Raw genomic sequence first — 17,209 nt, forward strand, 5'->3', positions numbered from 1 at the left:
TTGACCGGCAGGGATGGGACGGTGGAGAGTTGTCTCTGGGGGCAGGTGGCAGACCTCAGGTGCCGCCCGGTGTGGGGCAGATGGCCACCTAGCCCTGAGTCGATAACACCTGCCTTTTACAGCAGCCACGGTCGGGGTGGGCGGGGCACGAAGCAAACACAGCCCGGGACGGAAGGTCAGGGGTTAGCCAGGGTGGCCTCGGAGCAGCCGGCCAGTGGGTCCCAGACAGAGACCCTGGCAAGCAGGCCGGAGGGAGGCAGTGTGTGTGCAAGAGTGCCTCGGGTGTGTGCGGCCGAGGTGTGCAAGGTGGCCAGGCGGTGGGGCCTGGGGGAGGTTGCTGGGGCAACGGGAAAGTACAGGGGTCGGGGAAGGGTAGGCGTCCTCCGACTCACAGGCCGAGGCGGTGGCTGGCGGGGTCGGCCGGGCCTGAGCACGCACGCCGGCCTTTGTCTCTGTAGAGCTGTGCACCATCCTGCTGGAGGCCATCACCGACAAGGACCCTCTGGTGCAGGAGCAGGTCTGTGGCGCCCTGTGCGCCCTCGGAGAGGCGCAGCCAGCGGAGGTGCTCCGAGCCTGTGAGGAGTACCTGTGGCGGCACGAGAAGGTATTCCCTGCCCGTGGCTGGCGGGTGTCGGGGGGTGAGCCGCTCCTCTAGGCGCTCCGGGGCCCTTGGGGCGGGGTCTGTAGGGGAGCGGTGGCTGCAAAGCCGGGGTCCCGGTTGCTGTGAGTGGAAAGCCGCCCCTTCCAGTCCAAGTCCCCCCGACATGGGGCATTTCCAGGACACGTGAGCCGCCTCAACTTGTGGCCCGTGGGTCCGTCCCGTCGCGGGGGCACCGGGTGGGCACGTCAGGCGGTCAGCCGCACAGCATCCAGCTGCTCACAAGCCCAGGCTGTGTTGCCGTCCCCGCTCACTCGCTGGCTCGAGGACGGACGGCTCTCCTCGCCGGGGTCTGTGCCGTCCCCCAAGGGAGAGAGAGCAGGCCGCTCGCCGTCAGGGACCGCGAGAGGAACGGGTGGACGAGCGCGTGAGGGAGGGTGGAAGGCGTTCGAAGGGGGGCCGCCCGCGGAGCCCGGGCCCTCTCCCTCGCCGCCCTCCCTCGGACCGCGGCCCCCCCGTGCTGGCCGTGCCCGGGGCAGCCCTGCAGGGACGCGGGCGTGCCCGTCGGTGCCGCAGAGGAGGCTGGGAGCCAGCTCTCTGTTCCGGAGTCGCCGCCGGCCCCGGGTCTGAAGCGGTTGTGTGCCAGCTCTAGTTGTTCTCGGTGTGCTTTGGGGCCTTCCTCGGAGGGAGAGGCACTTTCACAGCCTTAAAAGACCAGTTTTCCTCGTGTTTGATCTAATACTTTGAGGCGGAAAAGGGGATCTCTGTACGGCGGGAGCTACTTCTCTCTCGTGGGACCGCCATCTCCTAGGCAGTAGGTCAGTCCCACCGGGCGGCCACTGAGCTGATCATATGACAGCTTAGGGCCACCCCCCCCCCCCATCCCAGCTTTGGCTCTCTTAGCCTTTCTGGCCTTTTATGTGCGCGTGGGCACACTAGGGCTGCCCGTGGGGACTGCATAGAGCGAGTGGGGAGAGTGCACGCTCGTGCTCGGGCGCTGTGCGTGTCCACCGCGGCTCTTCCGTGGCTTCGTGGAGTTTCCTGCTGCTCACGTGCCGGGCGCTGGCCCTTCCGTGTGTGGCTGAGAGCCTTTGTGATTGTTAGCGACCCATACGCAGCAGCAAGACGTCGTGGGCTTCCTTCTGGCCGTTTTCTAGCTCATCTAGGATTTTGCACTTCTTCCAGCCTTTTTGGTTTCTTTCGCCACTTTAAGAAGAAAGCTCTCCCTTTCACGTTTGCGTGTTTGCAGTAAAAGTATATGAAGTGGGAAGTTCTGTCCTCTCGACTGAGCTCCTCGCCAGGCACCTCTCTCTGCCCCTACGCCGCACCCCCCCCCCCGGCCCCAGGTCTTGCCACCTGCCTGGCATCCTCACACCGTGCGTTATGGGGTTTCACCTCCCACTGACTCCCTGGAAGACGCGTGGGCGGGGCGCACACGGGGACAGACCGTCCCTGCACGGTGGCTCTCAGGCCCATGGGCGGGAAGTGGCTGACGGAACAGAGGCAGAAGTAGTCGTCTGGGTCGGCCAGGGTCACTCCAGCACGAGCAGGCTTGGGTCTCTCACAGTTCCGGAGGCCGGGAGTCCGAGATCACGGTGCCGGCAGGTTCTGTGTGCGGTGGGGACCCGCTTCTCATTTTATAGGCGGCCTTCTCCTCACCCTGTCCTCACACGGCAGAGGGGAGGAGGGAGCTCTCTGGAGCCTCTTTAGAAGGCACTAATCCCACCCCTGAGGCTGCACCCTCCTGACCTGCTCGCTTCCTGAAGACCCACCTCCCAATACTGTCACCTTGGGGTTAGGTTTCAGCACAGGCATTTTGGGGAGACCATTTGTAGCAATAGTAAAATCAAACTTTGAACTGGTAACTAAAGGTTTTCTTCTGTTTGTTCTCTTTTTTTTGGCTGGTTTCAACTTCATGCATTCGTGTCTGGTTTTCTCTAGAATCCCATCCTAACACAAGGGAGGTCTTTCGTTTGTTTTTTACACGTTTGTTTATTTATTCCGAGAGAGACGTGTGTGAGAGTTTACTTGGCGCTGAGTTATTCTGCTAGGGGTTGAAATCCCAGCATGCTCAGCAGCGAGTCGAGTCCTCCACTGACCCAGGTCAGGACCTTAGACGGGTGCTGGTAGTCACCTCATGCATTGGGACCATGTGGTGACTGTCTGACCTTTGCGTCCCATGGCGAAGGTCCTTCCTGCAGATGACCCGGCGCGGGTTCTTGAGCAGCTCTTGAGCAGAACCGGTCGGTGCTGGGGGGAGAGGCGGGACGATGGGCTCGCTGGCAGCACGTCAGAGTGTGGAGCCGGCCCCAGCGCGGTTCCCGCCCTGCTCAGGTGACAGGGCCGTGGCTTTATCACCGCGTGCCGTGGAGCACTACGTCTTGTTCTGATGGGGCTAGCGTTCTGCCCGTCGAACTTTAAGAGCAATGGAAAATGGAAACAGAAAACCTTTTTCTTTAAAAATAGGCGACCGTTGCAATCCCTATCAAAATCCCAGGGATGGTTTTTGCAGAAATAGAAAAAGCCATCCTAAAAGTCAGACGAAACCTCAAGGGATCCCGAATAGCCAAAACAGTCTTGAAAAAGAACAAAGCTGGGGACTCACACTCGTTGACTTCAAGGCTTACTACAGGGCCGCTGGAGCCGAACACCACGGTGGAGACCGGCCGAGAGACGGACAGAGAGACGGGGCAGAGAGACAGGTGGAGAGACGGGGCAGAGAGACGGGCGTAGAGACGAATGCAATAGAGTCGAGAGCCCGGGAAAAACCTTTGTGTATGTGGTCAAATGAATTTGGACGCAGTTTATCGCCCAGAGAACAAAACCTAACCCTGGAGCTTTCCCCCGGGAATCTGAGGCAGGTGTCGTGGGATCTGTTCGTCGATCTAGAGGTGTTTGCCATCTGCGTTGGCTCTTTTCAGGAACAAAAATCGTGCCCACGGGTGGGCCCCACAGTGCAGGAGGCTGCCGGTGGCCTCCGTGGGAGGGAACCCCTGCTTTTACAGAGCTCCCTCCACCAGCCCAAGTCGCCTCTCTTTCTGGCCCCTTTTCCTCTGGTCGCCCAGGCTCGCTCCTGTCCCGGCACAGACCAGGGCACCACGTGCTGCCGTGTGTGCCGACCCCCCTCCGCCTGGACGCCCCGCTCCTGGGGGCGGGAGGTCCTCACGGGAAGGCCGGTCTTGGTCTTTCCCTGCCGCCTGCGTGTTTCTTGCCCTCCCCCGGTCTCTGTGAGCGCCCCGGGGCTCCTGGCCCGATGGAGCCTCTCCCTTGGCTGCGCCCTGCTCTGTTCACCTCACCTCTGCTGCGGTCTGTCCTTGCAGCGAGGCACTTTGGCTTCCTGGCCCCGGACCCCGCTCCCAGCCGTCACCACACGTCCTCAGTTGAGGCGAGGATGAGTGCCAGGTGGGGCCACGGCTGCCAGGTGCCGACGAGGCCTGTGTCCGGGCGGGTGGAGGGCCCACCCGGAGCAGGGGAGGAACCCTAGGACGGGGCCGGCAGTGCCGTTGTTTTACCGCCCAGCCTCAGCCCCCGGGGCGAGGTCGGAAGCGTGGGGAGGGGTGTGACAGACAAGGCCCCCTCGGGGCGGGGCGCGCCTGAGTGAGGAGAGGGCCTGTCAAGCAGTCTCCTCTGACCGGTCTCCCTGGGGAGCCCCAAAACTTCCTGGCGGCAGCAAACTCTGTTGTGATAGGACCTCTCGGGGCAGGAGAGCTTCTGGCCGGGAGACCCCGGCCGCGGCACGAGGGCCACCAACTGTTTACTGCGGGTGTTGCACAGAACACTCCTGGCACCTGCTGACGACCTCGTGCCCTCACCCGCCTCTCACGGTCCTTTCCTGTGCGAGGCCCTGAGAGTCTGGGGGCATGAGGAGTGGCCAGGCGTGCCCTGACCTCCCGCGTTGGGGCCGCCGGGGGTGACTGTGAGTTGAGTCACCCCTATAGAGAAAGCAGGCGTCAGCAGGCTGCCTGGGTGCGAGCTCCCCTTCCAGGACCTTCCTCGATGGTTTCTCTGGTCAGTTGGCACATCCTTACCGGACGATGATCCTGAGGGCCACGGAGACGGTCGTGAGCAGTCACATCAGTGACCTGGACAAGGACATGGCCAGGGCTGTCATCTTCCTGGCCTCCAGCGAGATGACCAGGGTGAAGGTATGGGGGGCACCTGCCTGCTCGGGGAGGGGAGCTTCTTTCCTAGGACTCTGAGCCGAGCGCATTGGGAACGTGGGCTCGCATCTGGCTGCCTTGGGCCGGCCGCCCCTTCCTGCACACTGAGTGCCCTGCTGGGATGGGGAGGCCCGCCCATAAGTGTAGAGGTGGAGCTGGAGCAGAGACAAACTTCTGGAACTCTCAGGGCAGATGCAAGGGCACCGGTGCCGGCCCCCCAGCGTGAGGAGGACGTTGCCAGGCTCTGCGCGGGGCCGGCTCCCGGTGGCAGCACTTTCCTCTCCCTGCAGGTGGAGGGGGGAGCAGGGGATACTGGGGGAGGGGGCTGGGGAGAGTTCTCTAGCAGGTGCTCACGGGGAGCCTGAGAACAGGGCACGATGTCCCATTGTTGCTTCTTGGGCAATTTCAGGGTGAGGTCCTGTGTCCCTTGCTTGATCGGGGCATCAGTGCACGTTTTCGGGGCGGGGGGTACAGGACTTGGTGTGTGACTGGCAGCAGGCTGCCAGCAACGTCCTGGTGGCTGTTGGGAAGCAGTTCATCGGCCTGGTGATGGAGGAGGTGCTGAGCAAGTTCCAGCCTGGGGCCCTGCCGCACTACTTCGTCGTGCAGACCCTCGCTAACCTGGCGGCTTCCAACGGTAGGTTCCGCCTGGCCTGCCCCCACCGGCATTCCGGAGCGAGTGGGGGGGGGGCCCTCTCCACCACTTGCCCCGGGCCGTGTGGCCGGGGGGCACGGGGCGGGCGCACGGCGGCCAGGCCAGGTGAGGCGGGGGCTCCCTGACGCCCCCCCCCCCCCATTTTGCAGTGTTCGGCATGGTGCCCTTCCTGACGTCCATCCTGAGCACCATGCTCCCCATGCTGGGCATGGCCAAGCACGATACGACGAGGGTGGCGTTTTGCTGTGGTAAGATGGGGTCTCCGGGGCGGGGGCTGGGAGCCGCCTGCCCGCCCCTTGGGTCTGGGGAGGGTCATGAGTCCTCTGGGCTGCGGAGGAGGGCCGAGCGGCCCTGGGTGACTGCGGACGTGTGGGCGGGCGGGCACTGCTGCCGGCGGGGACTCGGCCTGGGCGTCCGGCTGCTTCTGTCCGCTGGCAGGGGCCCCTGTACCTCACAGTGCGGTTCCCCGAGGCCGGGACACTTGCGGGGGTGCGAGAAGAAACCTCCCCAGAGCCGCAGAGACTTCCCACATCTCTCCCTGCTCAGTACTGGGCATCTCCGAAAGGGGTCCTTACTCCCCTCCCTCCCGGGTCTGCTGCCCTCTGTGCACTCAGCAGGGACGGCTTCTCAGGGCGGGGTCCGTGCACGGTGTGGAGGGGGTGTGGGGGGGATGGCTCCTCGCGGCGGGCCCTTCGAGGCAAGGGAGGCGCTCCTGTTGGGAGGAGGGCAGAGGGTCCTGAAGCGTGGAAGGTGCCGTGGGCGGCTGCGCCCACATTGCGTGGCTTCCTCTGGAACGCCCGCAGCCCTGGCACTGAGGGGGGAGCAGGGCTCCGGTTAGGAGGGTCCTCGGTAAGGGAAGGGTGTGGTGACTGGACAGGGTCAGGGCACCTGGAGCTCAGCTGAGGGCTTGTCGGGTATTTGCCGGCCGGCCTGCTGCCCCCACTCCCTGCCGTGTACTTGGGGGCGACTGGGGCCTTTCACAGCAGCATACTGGAGCCCGGGGCCCTCGTCCGCCCCGCTCGCGGGGGCTTCGGATCCTGGGGCCCCGGGGAGGGGCTCCAGCTCTTGCCGGCCGTCCTTACGGCCCCTCGCTCCCATGTCCCTTGTCCCTGCCACGGCCTCTTTCCTGTCTTCTTCTCACGTGCTCCTCCCACCGCGGGTGATGGCAGACTCCCCAGGTTAAACTGTAGGAACCCTCCTTGACCCGGTTTCGGGTAACGAGAATTTTCGTCAGGGTCCTGGGACAGCTGAGCCGGGCATTCCCCCCGGGCTGGGTGGCAGAGCAGGACCCAGAAGGTGGGGCGTGGGGATGTGTTTGCAGGTGCTGGAAGCAAGGGGGGGTGGGGAGCTGGGAGGTCACCTAGGACGGCGCATCCAGGCTGGAGGGGGAGTAAGGAGACCCCGCGTCGCAGCCGAGGGCTCCTCGGGAAGGACGCAGCTCCATCCCTGCAGCTGCCGAGGCCGCGAGCGGGGCGCCGGCCCGAGGTGCCGAAGAACCGACCCTTCTAATGCCACTGGCGGTTTTTACCGCGTCCGTCGTGTGTGAGCAGCGTTCGCTCTGCGCCGGACGTGTTGTCTGCAGGGCACGCGGTGCTCTCCGCTGACCGACGCTCCCCCGCCTGCCGTTGGAGGAGGGGGCGGCCCTTCCCGCTGGCATGGTGGGCCGTGAGTGGGCCGAGGCCTCCCGTGTCCGCTGGCCCGGGGCCACGAACAGAAGTTGGTGCCCCAGGGTCCTTCCCGGTTGCGTCTGCTGACGCTGTGGCTGGAGGGAGAAGAGCCAGAACGCCCGGAGGTGGAGACGGCGTCCCCCGGACAGCCGGGGCGCGGCCAGCCTGACCACACCGTGTGGCACTCTCGGCGGCCCCGGATTGCTGCCCGCGACCAGCGTCTCCCAGAGCGACGGCGGCAGCAGCATAAACAGAGCTCCAAGACCTGGGCGAGCAGACAGTCCAGGGAGAAGAAAACGGGCACGAAAGACCAGGCATGATGACTCCCTCGGGGGGTGAGGTGAGAGCAGGGCGTGTTGCCCGGAAGTAGCCGCATTCAGGGAGCACAGCTGAGCTTCTCGGGGTCAGAGAAGCGACGACAGATGGCAGCGAGAATGGAAGAGAAGGTCGAGGAACGCCCCAGAAAATAGAGCAGAAATGCGGACCTGGAAAGTGGGAGACAGAGGAGGAAGGGGTGGCAGGCCAGGCCATGAGGCCTCATTCAAGTAACAGACGCCCCGGAGCCGCGGCTTCCAGAAGGAAGGGACCTCCCAGCGTCCACACCAAGACACTTCGGTGGGGAAAGTGGTCCGAGAGGACACGGAGGAGTGGGACGGCCTTCTCCCCCGCCGGCACCTTGCCCACGGCTGTCTGAGTGGCGCGGCCCTGTCGGGCATGGCGGGGGGAGACCCGGGGTGCCGGCAGGAGGTAGAGGTTGGTCGGTGACCCCTGCCTGGAGAAGCGGAAGGCCCCGAGGGAAACGAAGCCGGTATGAAGTGAGCTGGCCGTCCCGGCGTTGTTAGCAGGGGGAAGACCAGCCGTGCGCGCTTCTGGAGGAGAGGGGCCGGTATGCGAGAGCTGCCCTTCTACCCCAGGTGTGTGTGTGCATAACGGATTAAAAAGTAAAACCTAGTAACAATCTGGGGGGCTCGCTTCCTGCTTCCGGCCACTCTGGCAATAGAGTGGCCCGTTCTCCTGAAACGCCTCGCTACAAGGTGCCGAGAGACACAGGTCCGTGAACGGCCTCCCGACTACAGAGCTCAAGGAGGCCAGAGCGTCGGGTGGACAGGGAGGAAGAGGGCCGGGGCTGTGTCCCTCCTCCAAGCAACAGGGGCCGTGCGGCAGGTGGGGACGCGAGGCCTCCTCGTGCTCTGGTGGGGCCGGAGTCTGCCTGGGCCGGACCCTCCAAGAGCCCCTCCTAAGCAGAAGGGCGGCCGGTGGCACAGGAGTGCTCCCTCCGGGAGGCGATTTTCTTCTAAAAGTTGTTGGGGCGCCTGGGTGGCTCAGTCGGCTGAGTGTCCGACTGTGATTTTGGCTCAGGTGCCGATCCCCGGGTCATGGGATCGAGCCCCACATCTGACTCCGCAGTGAGTGTGGGGCCTGCCTGGGATTCTCTCTCCCCGTCTCTCTCTGCCCCTCCCCTGCTCGCACAAGCACTTGTACACATGTGAACTCTCTCTTCCTCAGAAAAGTTTTTCTTTAGCTTCTGTGTCTTGGGAACTTGTGGCTGTGATTGCCGTCACATAACACACAGGGATCAGGCTTGTTCTCTCTGTCGGACTGGGGAGCCCTGGCTGAGAAGTTAGCTGTGTAAGTGGCCCTGGTGAGAGCCGTGCTGGGCAGGGGATGGTGCAGTGCCCCCCGCCACCCCCCCAGCTCCTCTGCTACCCTTCTCAGGGCTGCGTGACAGGGGCCTGGCCTCGCCTCTCTCCTCTTATCCCTGTCCTTTCCTTTGGCCCCGGGTTCAGCCCTTGCTGACCACTCGTAGGTCTTCATCTGTGCGCAGACTTACCCACCTGGATGTCCCCAAGCACAGCCACTTTCGTAGACACCACTGTCTCGGCCCGCCCTGCCTCAGCCCGAAACTCTGCACCTTCAGTGCCCTCCCACGCCCCCTGCACCCGGGACTTCTGGGCACAGCGACCCTTGCAAACTGTGCATTATTTGTGTCTGTCTGTGAGGGGTGAGGTGGGCACAGCACCTCCCCTTTTTGCCTCGTGGTGGGCGCTGTGAACCGAGGCCGTTCGGGGACGTCGGTGTCTGTGCCAGTTCTGTATGGCTGCTGTCACACAGTGCCACTTAGAAATGCAGGGCGCCTGGCCAGCTTGGTCGGTGGAGCGAGTGACTCTCGATCTCAGGGTTGTACGTTCGAGCCCCACGTTGGATGTAGAGATTACTTAAAAATAAAATCTTTGAAAGAAAAAGAAAAAGAGAAACGTATTCTTACGGTTCTGGAGGCCAGAAGCCTGAGATCAAAGTGTTACTCAGAGCCCTTCCTGGGGGCTCAGAGGGAGACTCTGTTCCTTGTCCCTCCCCCAGCATCTGGAGGTGGACCCCAGACTGTGCCCTGCTGTCACTCTGCCGTCTTCTTTGTGGTCTGTGTGCTCTCTTCCCGAGACACGGTCGTGTTGGATTTACGGCCCACCCTACCCGACAGGGTCACATCTTATGTAGTTATCCCTGCAGAGATCCTCGTTCCCAGAAAAGGCCCCTTCCTGAGATTCTGGGACGGACGTGGATGTGGAGGGACCCTCCATGCCGGCATAGTCCCAGAGCCCCGCACTTAGCTCCGGTCTCGGGAAGGTGTCCTGCCGGGGGGGGGTGGGGGGGGGCGTTAGAAGGGGCGGCGGTGCGGGCGTATCACAGCCACCCGCCCTGTGGTAGCTCTGCAGCACTTCAGCGAGAGCACCCTGGAGTACCTGGCCAACCTGGACCAAGCCCCAGACCCCACGGTCAGGAAGGACACCTTTGCCACTGACATCTTCAGTGCCTACGACATCCTCTTTAACCACTGGCTACAGAGCCGTGAGGCCAAGGTACAGCCTCTGCAGTCCGTCGGAACGCGTGGCCTCACCCTGCCGGCTGCCGTCTCCCGCCCCTGAGCTCGGCCCACCTCCACGAGGCCTGAGCCTCTTGTGCCCTTTTGCAGGCTTTGGGGGAGGGGACTGCGGGGAGGGGGGTGGAGACAGCTATGGACACATGCTTCCCGGTGCCCGGTCCGTGTCCCCTCCCCCACCCCCCACCCCGGCTCGGGAGGTGGGAGCCTCATCAGGGAGCGGAGGTGTCCTGTGTGAGGTCTTCCCAGAATATGGCTTGTTTTCTGCCCTCCGACCCCACTCTGCCCGGAGGCTCCCGGACCGCCCGGGTAGCGGGCTGAGCCGAGGCGTGACGAGTCCCCCGTGGGTGTTGCCTTCACGGCCTCCCCGGCCTGGCCACCGTCCAGACCCTGGCCGTGGTCACTCTGGCCTCTCTGCCTTCGGACCCCTTTCGGCCCCCCCGGTCCACAGGGTGCCCGGGGTTTCCTCGTTCCGACCCTGGGTTCTCCTCTTGCCTTTCCGCTCGGGGCACCTCCCAGCGTTGCCGTGCTGGTTTGGACGTGAGCATCATTTGCTGTCTCCTCGCAGCTCCGGCTCGCCGTGGTGGAGGCTCTGGGGCCCATGAGCCACCTGCTGCCCAGTGAGAAGCTGGAGGAGCAGCTCCCCAAGCTGCTGCCGGGGGTCCTGGCCCTCTACAGGAAGCACGCCGAGACCTTCCACGTGTCGAAGGTGCGCGCCTGCACGCCGCGGCCTGTGCAGAGCTCTGTCCACCGGCCGGTGCCCACCTGGCTCAGGTGGGAGGGTGTGGACACCCCGGAGGGGAAGCGCAGAGAGCGCTGTTGGACTCAGTGGTGGGTGGGGCCCAGGCACGTTTCTGCTCACTGCCCTGCCCTGCCCTGCCCAGGGCACCTTCACCTTGGCCTTACCCCAAGTCCGTGCCGCCGTTCTGAGCCTTCTCCTCCTGTCTTTGTTCTTGACGTGGAGGTAGGGATTCCTTATTTGAGCCCTGAGGTGGGGTCTTTATGGCCAGGAGGTGGGGCTGGGGGGTTTGACATAGGCCCCGATGGCCTCTCTCCTCCCCGTCTTGAGCAGAGCCTGGGCCAGATCCTTGAGGCTGCGGTGAGCGTGGGCAGCCGCACGCTGGAGGCCCAGCTGGACGCGCTCCTGGCTGCTCTACACGCTCAGGTAGGATGTGCAGGGGGCAGGACGTGGAGGGGCCGGGGGGCAGGGGCGGGGCGGGGCAGGGGTCGCACCTGAGACGGGGCAGGCTGGGGCTCCTGGGGCGGGTACAGGAGGGCATGCTGGGGGGAGGGGCGCTGGGGGCAGGGACCCTGGGACAGGGGCGCTGGGGACGCACTGTGGATGGGGCTGGTATGGCAGGGACGGGGGTTCTGGTCTGCTGAGGCTTGCAGGCAGCAAGAGTGGGATGGGTGGTCCAGCCCAGTAGTGCGGAAGCCAGGGTGTTCTCTGAGTCGTGGGTGTGGGCCTAGCTGAGAAGAGAGCCTGTGGGGAAGAAGGAGTGATGGTCTGTGGAGAAGGGGTTGAAAGGGAAACACAAGTAGACCACAGCTGAGAAGGGAGATACTCACCTTTCTTAGAGCTGTCCCTTCGTGTCTTTCTGTTGGGTTTTGGGTTTTCCCACATTGACCTGTAGCAGTTACTGACCGTCTTTTATTGTTCACGTGAAAGTCTTGTTCCTACTTTGTCCTTCATCATTTGACTCCATTTATGATATGTTCTGCCATGCGAAATCATTTAATGTTTACATCATTACACGCCTGTTACGTTCTAACGTAGGTTTTCTTATAGTTAGAAAAGCCTTTTGAATTCTGCAAACTACTTTTCAGATTCTCCCATTTTCCAATGTGCTTGTATAGTTTAATCCATTTGGAATTTATTTTAGGGAAACAGTGAGAGTCCAGTTTCATCTTTTTTCCAGATGACTACCCTTTGCACCTCTTCTGTTGTGTAACCAAGTGTTCTAAAACTTAGCATCTTAAGGCAGCAACCGTTGTTATCCACGGTCACTACAGGCCAGGGGCCCGGGCCCAGCTCCTCTGCTCGGTTCTGGCTTGGGGCCTCCCGTGGTCCCAGCTTGAAGGCTCGACCGGGGCCAGGGGGTCTGTTTCCACGATGGTGCCCTCACCTGGCCGTGCGCTGGAGGCCTCCTTCCCGGCTGGTGGCTCTCTCCCCGGGCCGCTTGAGCGTCCTGGCCGCTCGGCAGCTGGCTTTCCCCGGAGGGAGAGCTCCCGGGGAGCAGGTGGGAGGCTGCTGCAGTGCCTTCTGGGACCCGCTGAGTCTCCACAACGGGAATAACGAGGAGGTGCCCGGGAGCCTGGGGCCGAGCCCTGGGGCCAGCGGCTGCACCCACCTTCCCCGCCGTTCTCTGAGAGCTAGCAGGGTCCAGCTTGGGGTGGGGCCTGTGGCTCTGGGGACATGCTCTGCACTGTTGGTCACCTCTTTGTAAGATGGGCTGTCCCGAAGAATTGCCATTGAGCCTTTTGTGCAGAGGCCCTGCTGGTGTCACGACTGTGACCAGGGGGACTGGGATGCTGGGGGTGGGGGAGGGGGGGACCTTCCATGTCACCCGCTGGGACGCAGGGGACCCCAAAGACACATCTGCCCACAGCTTCTTCAGTTTTTGTTTTTGTTTTGTGTGGGGTTTTTTTTTCTTTTTTCTTTTTTCTTTTTTTTCATAATTTTGGATGAACCAACACTAGGTGTTTTGGTTTCTAGTACTTTCTATATTCTGGAGATTAATGTTTTCCAGCCTGTGCCCAAAGGAAGTGGGAGGCTGTGTCCTGGCTGCCGGTGGGAAAAGGCGGTTTGAAGGGGCCAAGACTCTCTTCCCTGGAGACCTGAGGGCCTCTGACCACGGGGGCAAGTGCATCCCTGTAGCCCCATGAGAAAGAGCCAGAGTGAGCCGACCGGCCGTGGGGGAGGTAGAGGCCATGAGGCCTGGGTACCGTAGGAGGGACCTTCCCTCCAGGCTAGCTGGGCCCTTGGGAGACGGCAGCATCCCCTGTAACTGCTGCCGTCTGTCCCTTGGAGCAGATCTGTGTGCCCGTGGAGTCGTCCAGCCCTCTGGTGGTGAGCAACCGAAAGGAGGTGTTACGCTGCTTCACTGTGCTGGGTAAGCCGGCAGCCCACGCGGGGCCATCTGCGGACACGAATGTCTGCTCACGTGGGGGCCGGTGGACCGCTCGTGTGCAGGGGGTGGTGGCAGCTTTGGGCGTGGGTTGGAGGTGAGGAGGCTTCGGTGTGTGGGCTGCAGCCCCCGGGAGGACCCCGGGGCTGGCAGGTGCCAACAGTGAGCAGGGAGCAAAGATTATTACAAATGATTATTTGGCTCTGTGCTTGCCCGGCAGCGTGCTGTTCGCCTGACCGCCTGCTGGCCTTCCTGCTGCCCAAGCTCGATGCCAACAACGAGAGGACCCGCGTGGGCACCCTGCAGGTCGTGAGGCACGTCATCAACTCAGCTGGTGAGTGGCCAGTGTGGGCCAGGGCCTGAAAGAGGCAGATAGTGACCATCTTTTAGGTGAAAGGATCTTGCTCCGATTTGTGGACGTTGGCCTTTGATAGGTGGCTGTGGACGCCGGGGCTGGGCCAGGTGCTGGCCGCTCACCCCCAGGCCTGATGTCGCTGTCTGTCACGATGGCCCCTGGGGGGCGGGTGCCGGTCAGGGACACGCACTGGTGATCTGTGTCCTGGGTGCGGGGCTCTGTGAAGGGTGCGGGCCGGCTGTCCTGCAGAATGCCTTGCGATCTGTGTGTGTCTGGCTCCCTCACAGTCACATGGAAGGGTTCGGCCTTCTGCTTCTAAGGTTAATCTAACCAGCAACAGCCTGGACATTTTTCACACCCGAGCTTGTGTTTTCCCATAAGTTTTGGTCGGTAAACACTGGCCATGGGCCACGGTAGGCCCGCAGCCTGCGTTCAGACAGCCCAAGCTGTGAGTGGATTTTTCACGTTAACAGGTCGTAAGAGCAAAGAAGGATAATGGCAGAGGTCACATATGTTCCTTGAAGCCTAAGATAGTTTTGTTTCTTTTTTTTTAATGTTTACTCATTTTTGAGAGAGAGAGGGAGGGAGGGAGAGAAGGAGAGCGTGAGTGGGGGAGGGGCAGAGGATCCAAAGCAGACTCCGAGCTGTCAGCACAGAGCCTGACACAGGGCTCGAACTCAAGAACCGTGAGATCGTGACCTGAGCCGAGGTCAGACACTCAACAGACTGAGCCCCCCCAGGCGCCCTGGCCTAAAATAGCTTCTACTTGGCCCTCTATGGAACAGGTATGCTGACCCCTGTCCCGCGAGGTTCACTGTGGGTCGGTGCTGGGTCACACACCGTGCCTGTGGACCCGGGGCACATCTTATGGAACTTGGAACGATGCCCCTTGGGAAGAGGCAGGGACACGGGAGGACGGTGGCAGCCGGGGCTGCGGCCCAGAGTGTGCCGTGAAGCCAGCAGCGCGCCGACTCCTGGGGGAGGGCTCCTGACCTCGGGGGACGGTGGCGGCCACACAGAACGTGGAGTGCACCCTCCCCTGGTTCCCGCGGCCCCCACGTGAGCCTGGTTTCACTGATCAGGAAGCTGAGGGTGAGGGAGGTGGAGGGACTTGCCTGCCGCTCGGGCCGTGGCCGCAGTGTCGGTGGCGGGACTGGGTGCGGGCGCAACGGCTGCTGTGCGTTCAGATGCTTGGACTTCCCCGCGACTGAGGGCGCTGCCTGTCCTTCGCCGATCGCTCCGCGGCCTTCGTGCTCTCAGACTCTCTTGCGCTCATGGGTTTTATTTGCGGGTTCCCTCTCTGGGCATTTATGTGCGTGTGTGTGTAAAGAAATAGACTTTCTAAGTCTCAGATGACACCGTTCAAAAGCACGCTTTCTCACTCTGTACTATACCTTAGAGAGTTATTAGCGTCAGCGTGCTTTATTATTTGTATTTTGAAGTGCAGGCCCCGTACCAAACAGCACACGCTTCTGCCGTTCAGCTTAACGAGCCTGTGAGGCCCCGGCCCGGCCCCGCAGGCCTGGAGCCCGGCTCGACTTCTGACGTGGTGCAGATAGGATCCTGGCACATGAATTGCTTCGTCCCTGGCTTCCGGCCCTCGACACTCTGTCTGTGGGACGTGTTCGTGTGGTGTAGCCCACTCCTTCCCTTTCCGTGAAGTGTTCCAGGGGGTCAGTCTATGCTCCACCCCCCCACTGCAGGCAGGTGACGGGCTGTGTCCCGTGGCATCTGTTGTCATGCACGATGCTACCAGGGACGTTTGTCCTGTGCACATTCAGCTGAGTGTGCACCTAGGAGTAGAGTCTCATGTTGTAAGGTACGCATATGTTCAACTCAGTGGATGAAGCCATTCTGTTTAGGGGTGCCTGAGTGGCTCAGTCAGTTAAGCGTCCGACTTCGGCTCGGGTCATGATCTCACAGTTCAAGAGTTTGAGCCTGCATTGGGCTCCTCTGTCCCCCTCTCTCTCTGCACCTCCCCACTCGTTCTCTGTCTCTCTCTCTCTCAAAAGGAAATGAACATTTAAAAAATTAAAGAAGCAAAATGCTGTAATATGACTAAAAAGTTGGGGCCGTAGTTGGATTCCCAGGCACCGTGGTCTGGGAAGCCGTGTCCTGCGTGGGTGGGCACTGCCGTTCCGTCGGACTGGCCACACGTGAGGGTCCTGCCTCTCGCTTTCTTTCCTTGCTGCGTTGTCCCTTAGCCTTGGTTACTGTCACTGAGAAATCTGGTACTCCTTTTCCTCGCAAGCCATTTGGTTTGTTTTGCCTGGATGTCCAAAGGATTTTTATTTTGTTATTCTAAATCCAGAAATTTTATTGACTGTGTTGGCTGTTCTGGGGTGATATTCTGCCCAGATCTGTGAAGTGCCCTTTCAGTACGTAGTTTCGGATCTTATTTTATCTTGGGATTTTTTTAACAGGATTTCGATATTCAGCTGTTTCCAGACTCCTCTTTAGCGCCCTGTCAGGTATGCTGTGTTCTCTTTGCCTCTTTGCCTGCCTTCTGGACTTTTTACATCAAATGCTTTAAAGTATTTTGGCCTCTAGTTCCTGTTTTGTTTTTTTCTTCAGAATTTCACTTTCTAGGGGCGCCTGGGTGGCTCGGTTGGTTGAGCGTCCAGCTTCGGCTGGAGTCATGATCTCGTGGTTTGTGGGTTCAAGCCCCGTGTCGGGCTCTGTGCTGACAGCTCAGAGCCTGGAGCCTGCTTCGGACTCTGTGTCTCCCTCTCTCTTTCCCTCCCCCGCTCGCACTCTGTCTCTCTCTCTCTCTCAAAAGTAACTAACATTCAAAAAAAGATTAAAAAAAAAACAACTTCACTTTCTAATATTGAGAACAAATTGCATTCAGTAAAATGCACAAATCTCAGGGCGCCTGGGTGGCTCAGTCGGTTGAGCATCTGACTTCGGCTCGGGTCATGATCTCACGGTCTGTGAGTTCGAGCCCCATGCGGGGCTCTGTGCTGACAGCTCGGAGCCTGGAGCCTGCTCCGGATTCTGTGTCTCCTTCTCTCTCTGACCCTCCCCCACTCATGCTCTATCAAAAATAAATAAACATTAAAAAAAAATTTTTAAAAATGCACAAATCTCAAGTGTACAACTTGGTGACATTTTACATGTTGTTCAAGCACGTGACCGTTACACTGTGGAATGTTTCCGGAACCCAGAGTCTCCTCGTGGTTGTTTTCAGACAGCAGCACCTCAACCCTAAATTGATTCTGCCTGTACTGGGATTTCATGTAAATGAGTTCACTACAGCAGGTGACCTTTGTGTCCGTCTTCTCTCCACCAAGCATGATATTTTTGAGATATATTCCATCATGTCTGGTGAATAAAACATGTTTTTTTGTTAGTGGGTGTGGATCGTTCCCAGTTTGGGGAGATTACGAAGAAGGCTGGTATGAACATTCTTGGACGAACCAGTGTGTGGGCGTGTGCGCTCATACCTCCAGGTGTGGAATTTCGGGGCCACGGGACAAGTGCATGTTTAATATTCCTGGAAAGGCCATATGGTTTTACCCGATAGTCGCGCTCAGCCATGCGCAGTACACGGGGCGGCGGGCGGCGGGGGTGGGGGGCAGGCTGCGGCAACCCCGGCTTCCCGGCCCGCTCCGGCCGTGGCCCGGAGTCTTCATTTTCACCGTTTTGGTGTCTGTGTGGTAGTGGTGCCTCTCCACGGCTCGAACTGGAATTTTCTAAGAGTAGAGTGGGTAAGCATCTTTTCGTGTGCCTGTTGGCCTTCAGATATCTTTTTGGTCCAAGTCTTCTGCC

The 17,209-nt window shown here is 60.9% G+C and overlaps 1 protein-coding gene across 8 annotated transcripts in view; it reads left to right on the forward strand.

Annotated features, from left to right (window-relative positions):
* MROH1 (maestro heat like repeat family member 1) overlaps window positions 1–17,209 on the forward strand; it is a 62,182-nt gene that overhangs the window by 11,569 nt on the left and 33,404 nt on the right. For all 8 annotated transcript variants that reach the window (XM_042972665.1, XM_042972672.1, XM_042972671.1 and 5 more), the window contains 9 exons: window positions 459–604; window positions 4,612–4,743; window positions 5,233–5,395; window positions 5,563–5,661; window positions 9,784–9,935; window positions 10,524–10,664; window positions 11,028–11,120; window positions 12,990–13,068; window positions 13,304–13,417. In XM_042972665.1, coding sequence (XP_042828599.1) covers window positions 459–604; window positions 4,612–4,743; window positions 5,233–5,395; window positions 5,563–5,661; window positions 9,784–9,935; window positions 10,524–10,664; window positions 11,028–11,120; window positions 12,990–13,068; window positions 13,304–13,417 — 1,119 coding nt within the window. The remainder of the gene's footprint in view (window positions 1–458; window positions 605–4,611; window positions 4,744–5,232; window positions 5,396–5,562; window positions 5,662–9,783; window positions 9,936–10,523; window positions 10,665–11,027; window positions 11,121–12,989; window positions 13,069–13,303; window positions 13,418–17,209) is intronic.

Source organism: Panthera tigris, chromosome F2 (assembly GCF_018350195.1).
Source record: "Panthera tigris isolate Pti1 chromosome F2, P.tigris_Pti1_mat1.1, whole genome shotgun sequence".
Lineage (NCBI taxonomy): Eukaryota > Metazoa > Chordata > Mammalia > Carnivora > Felidae > Panthera > Panthera tigris.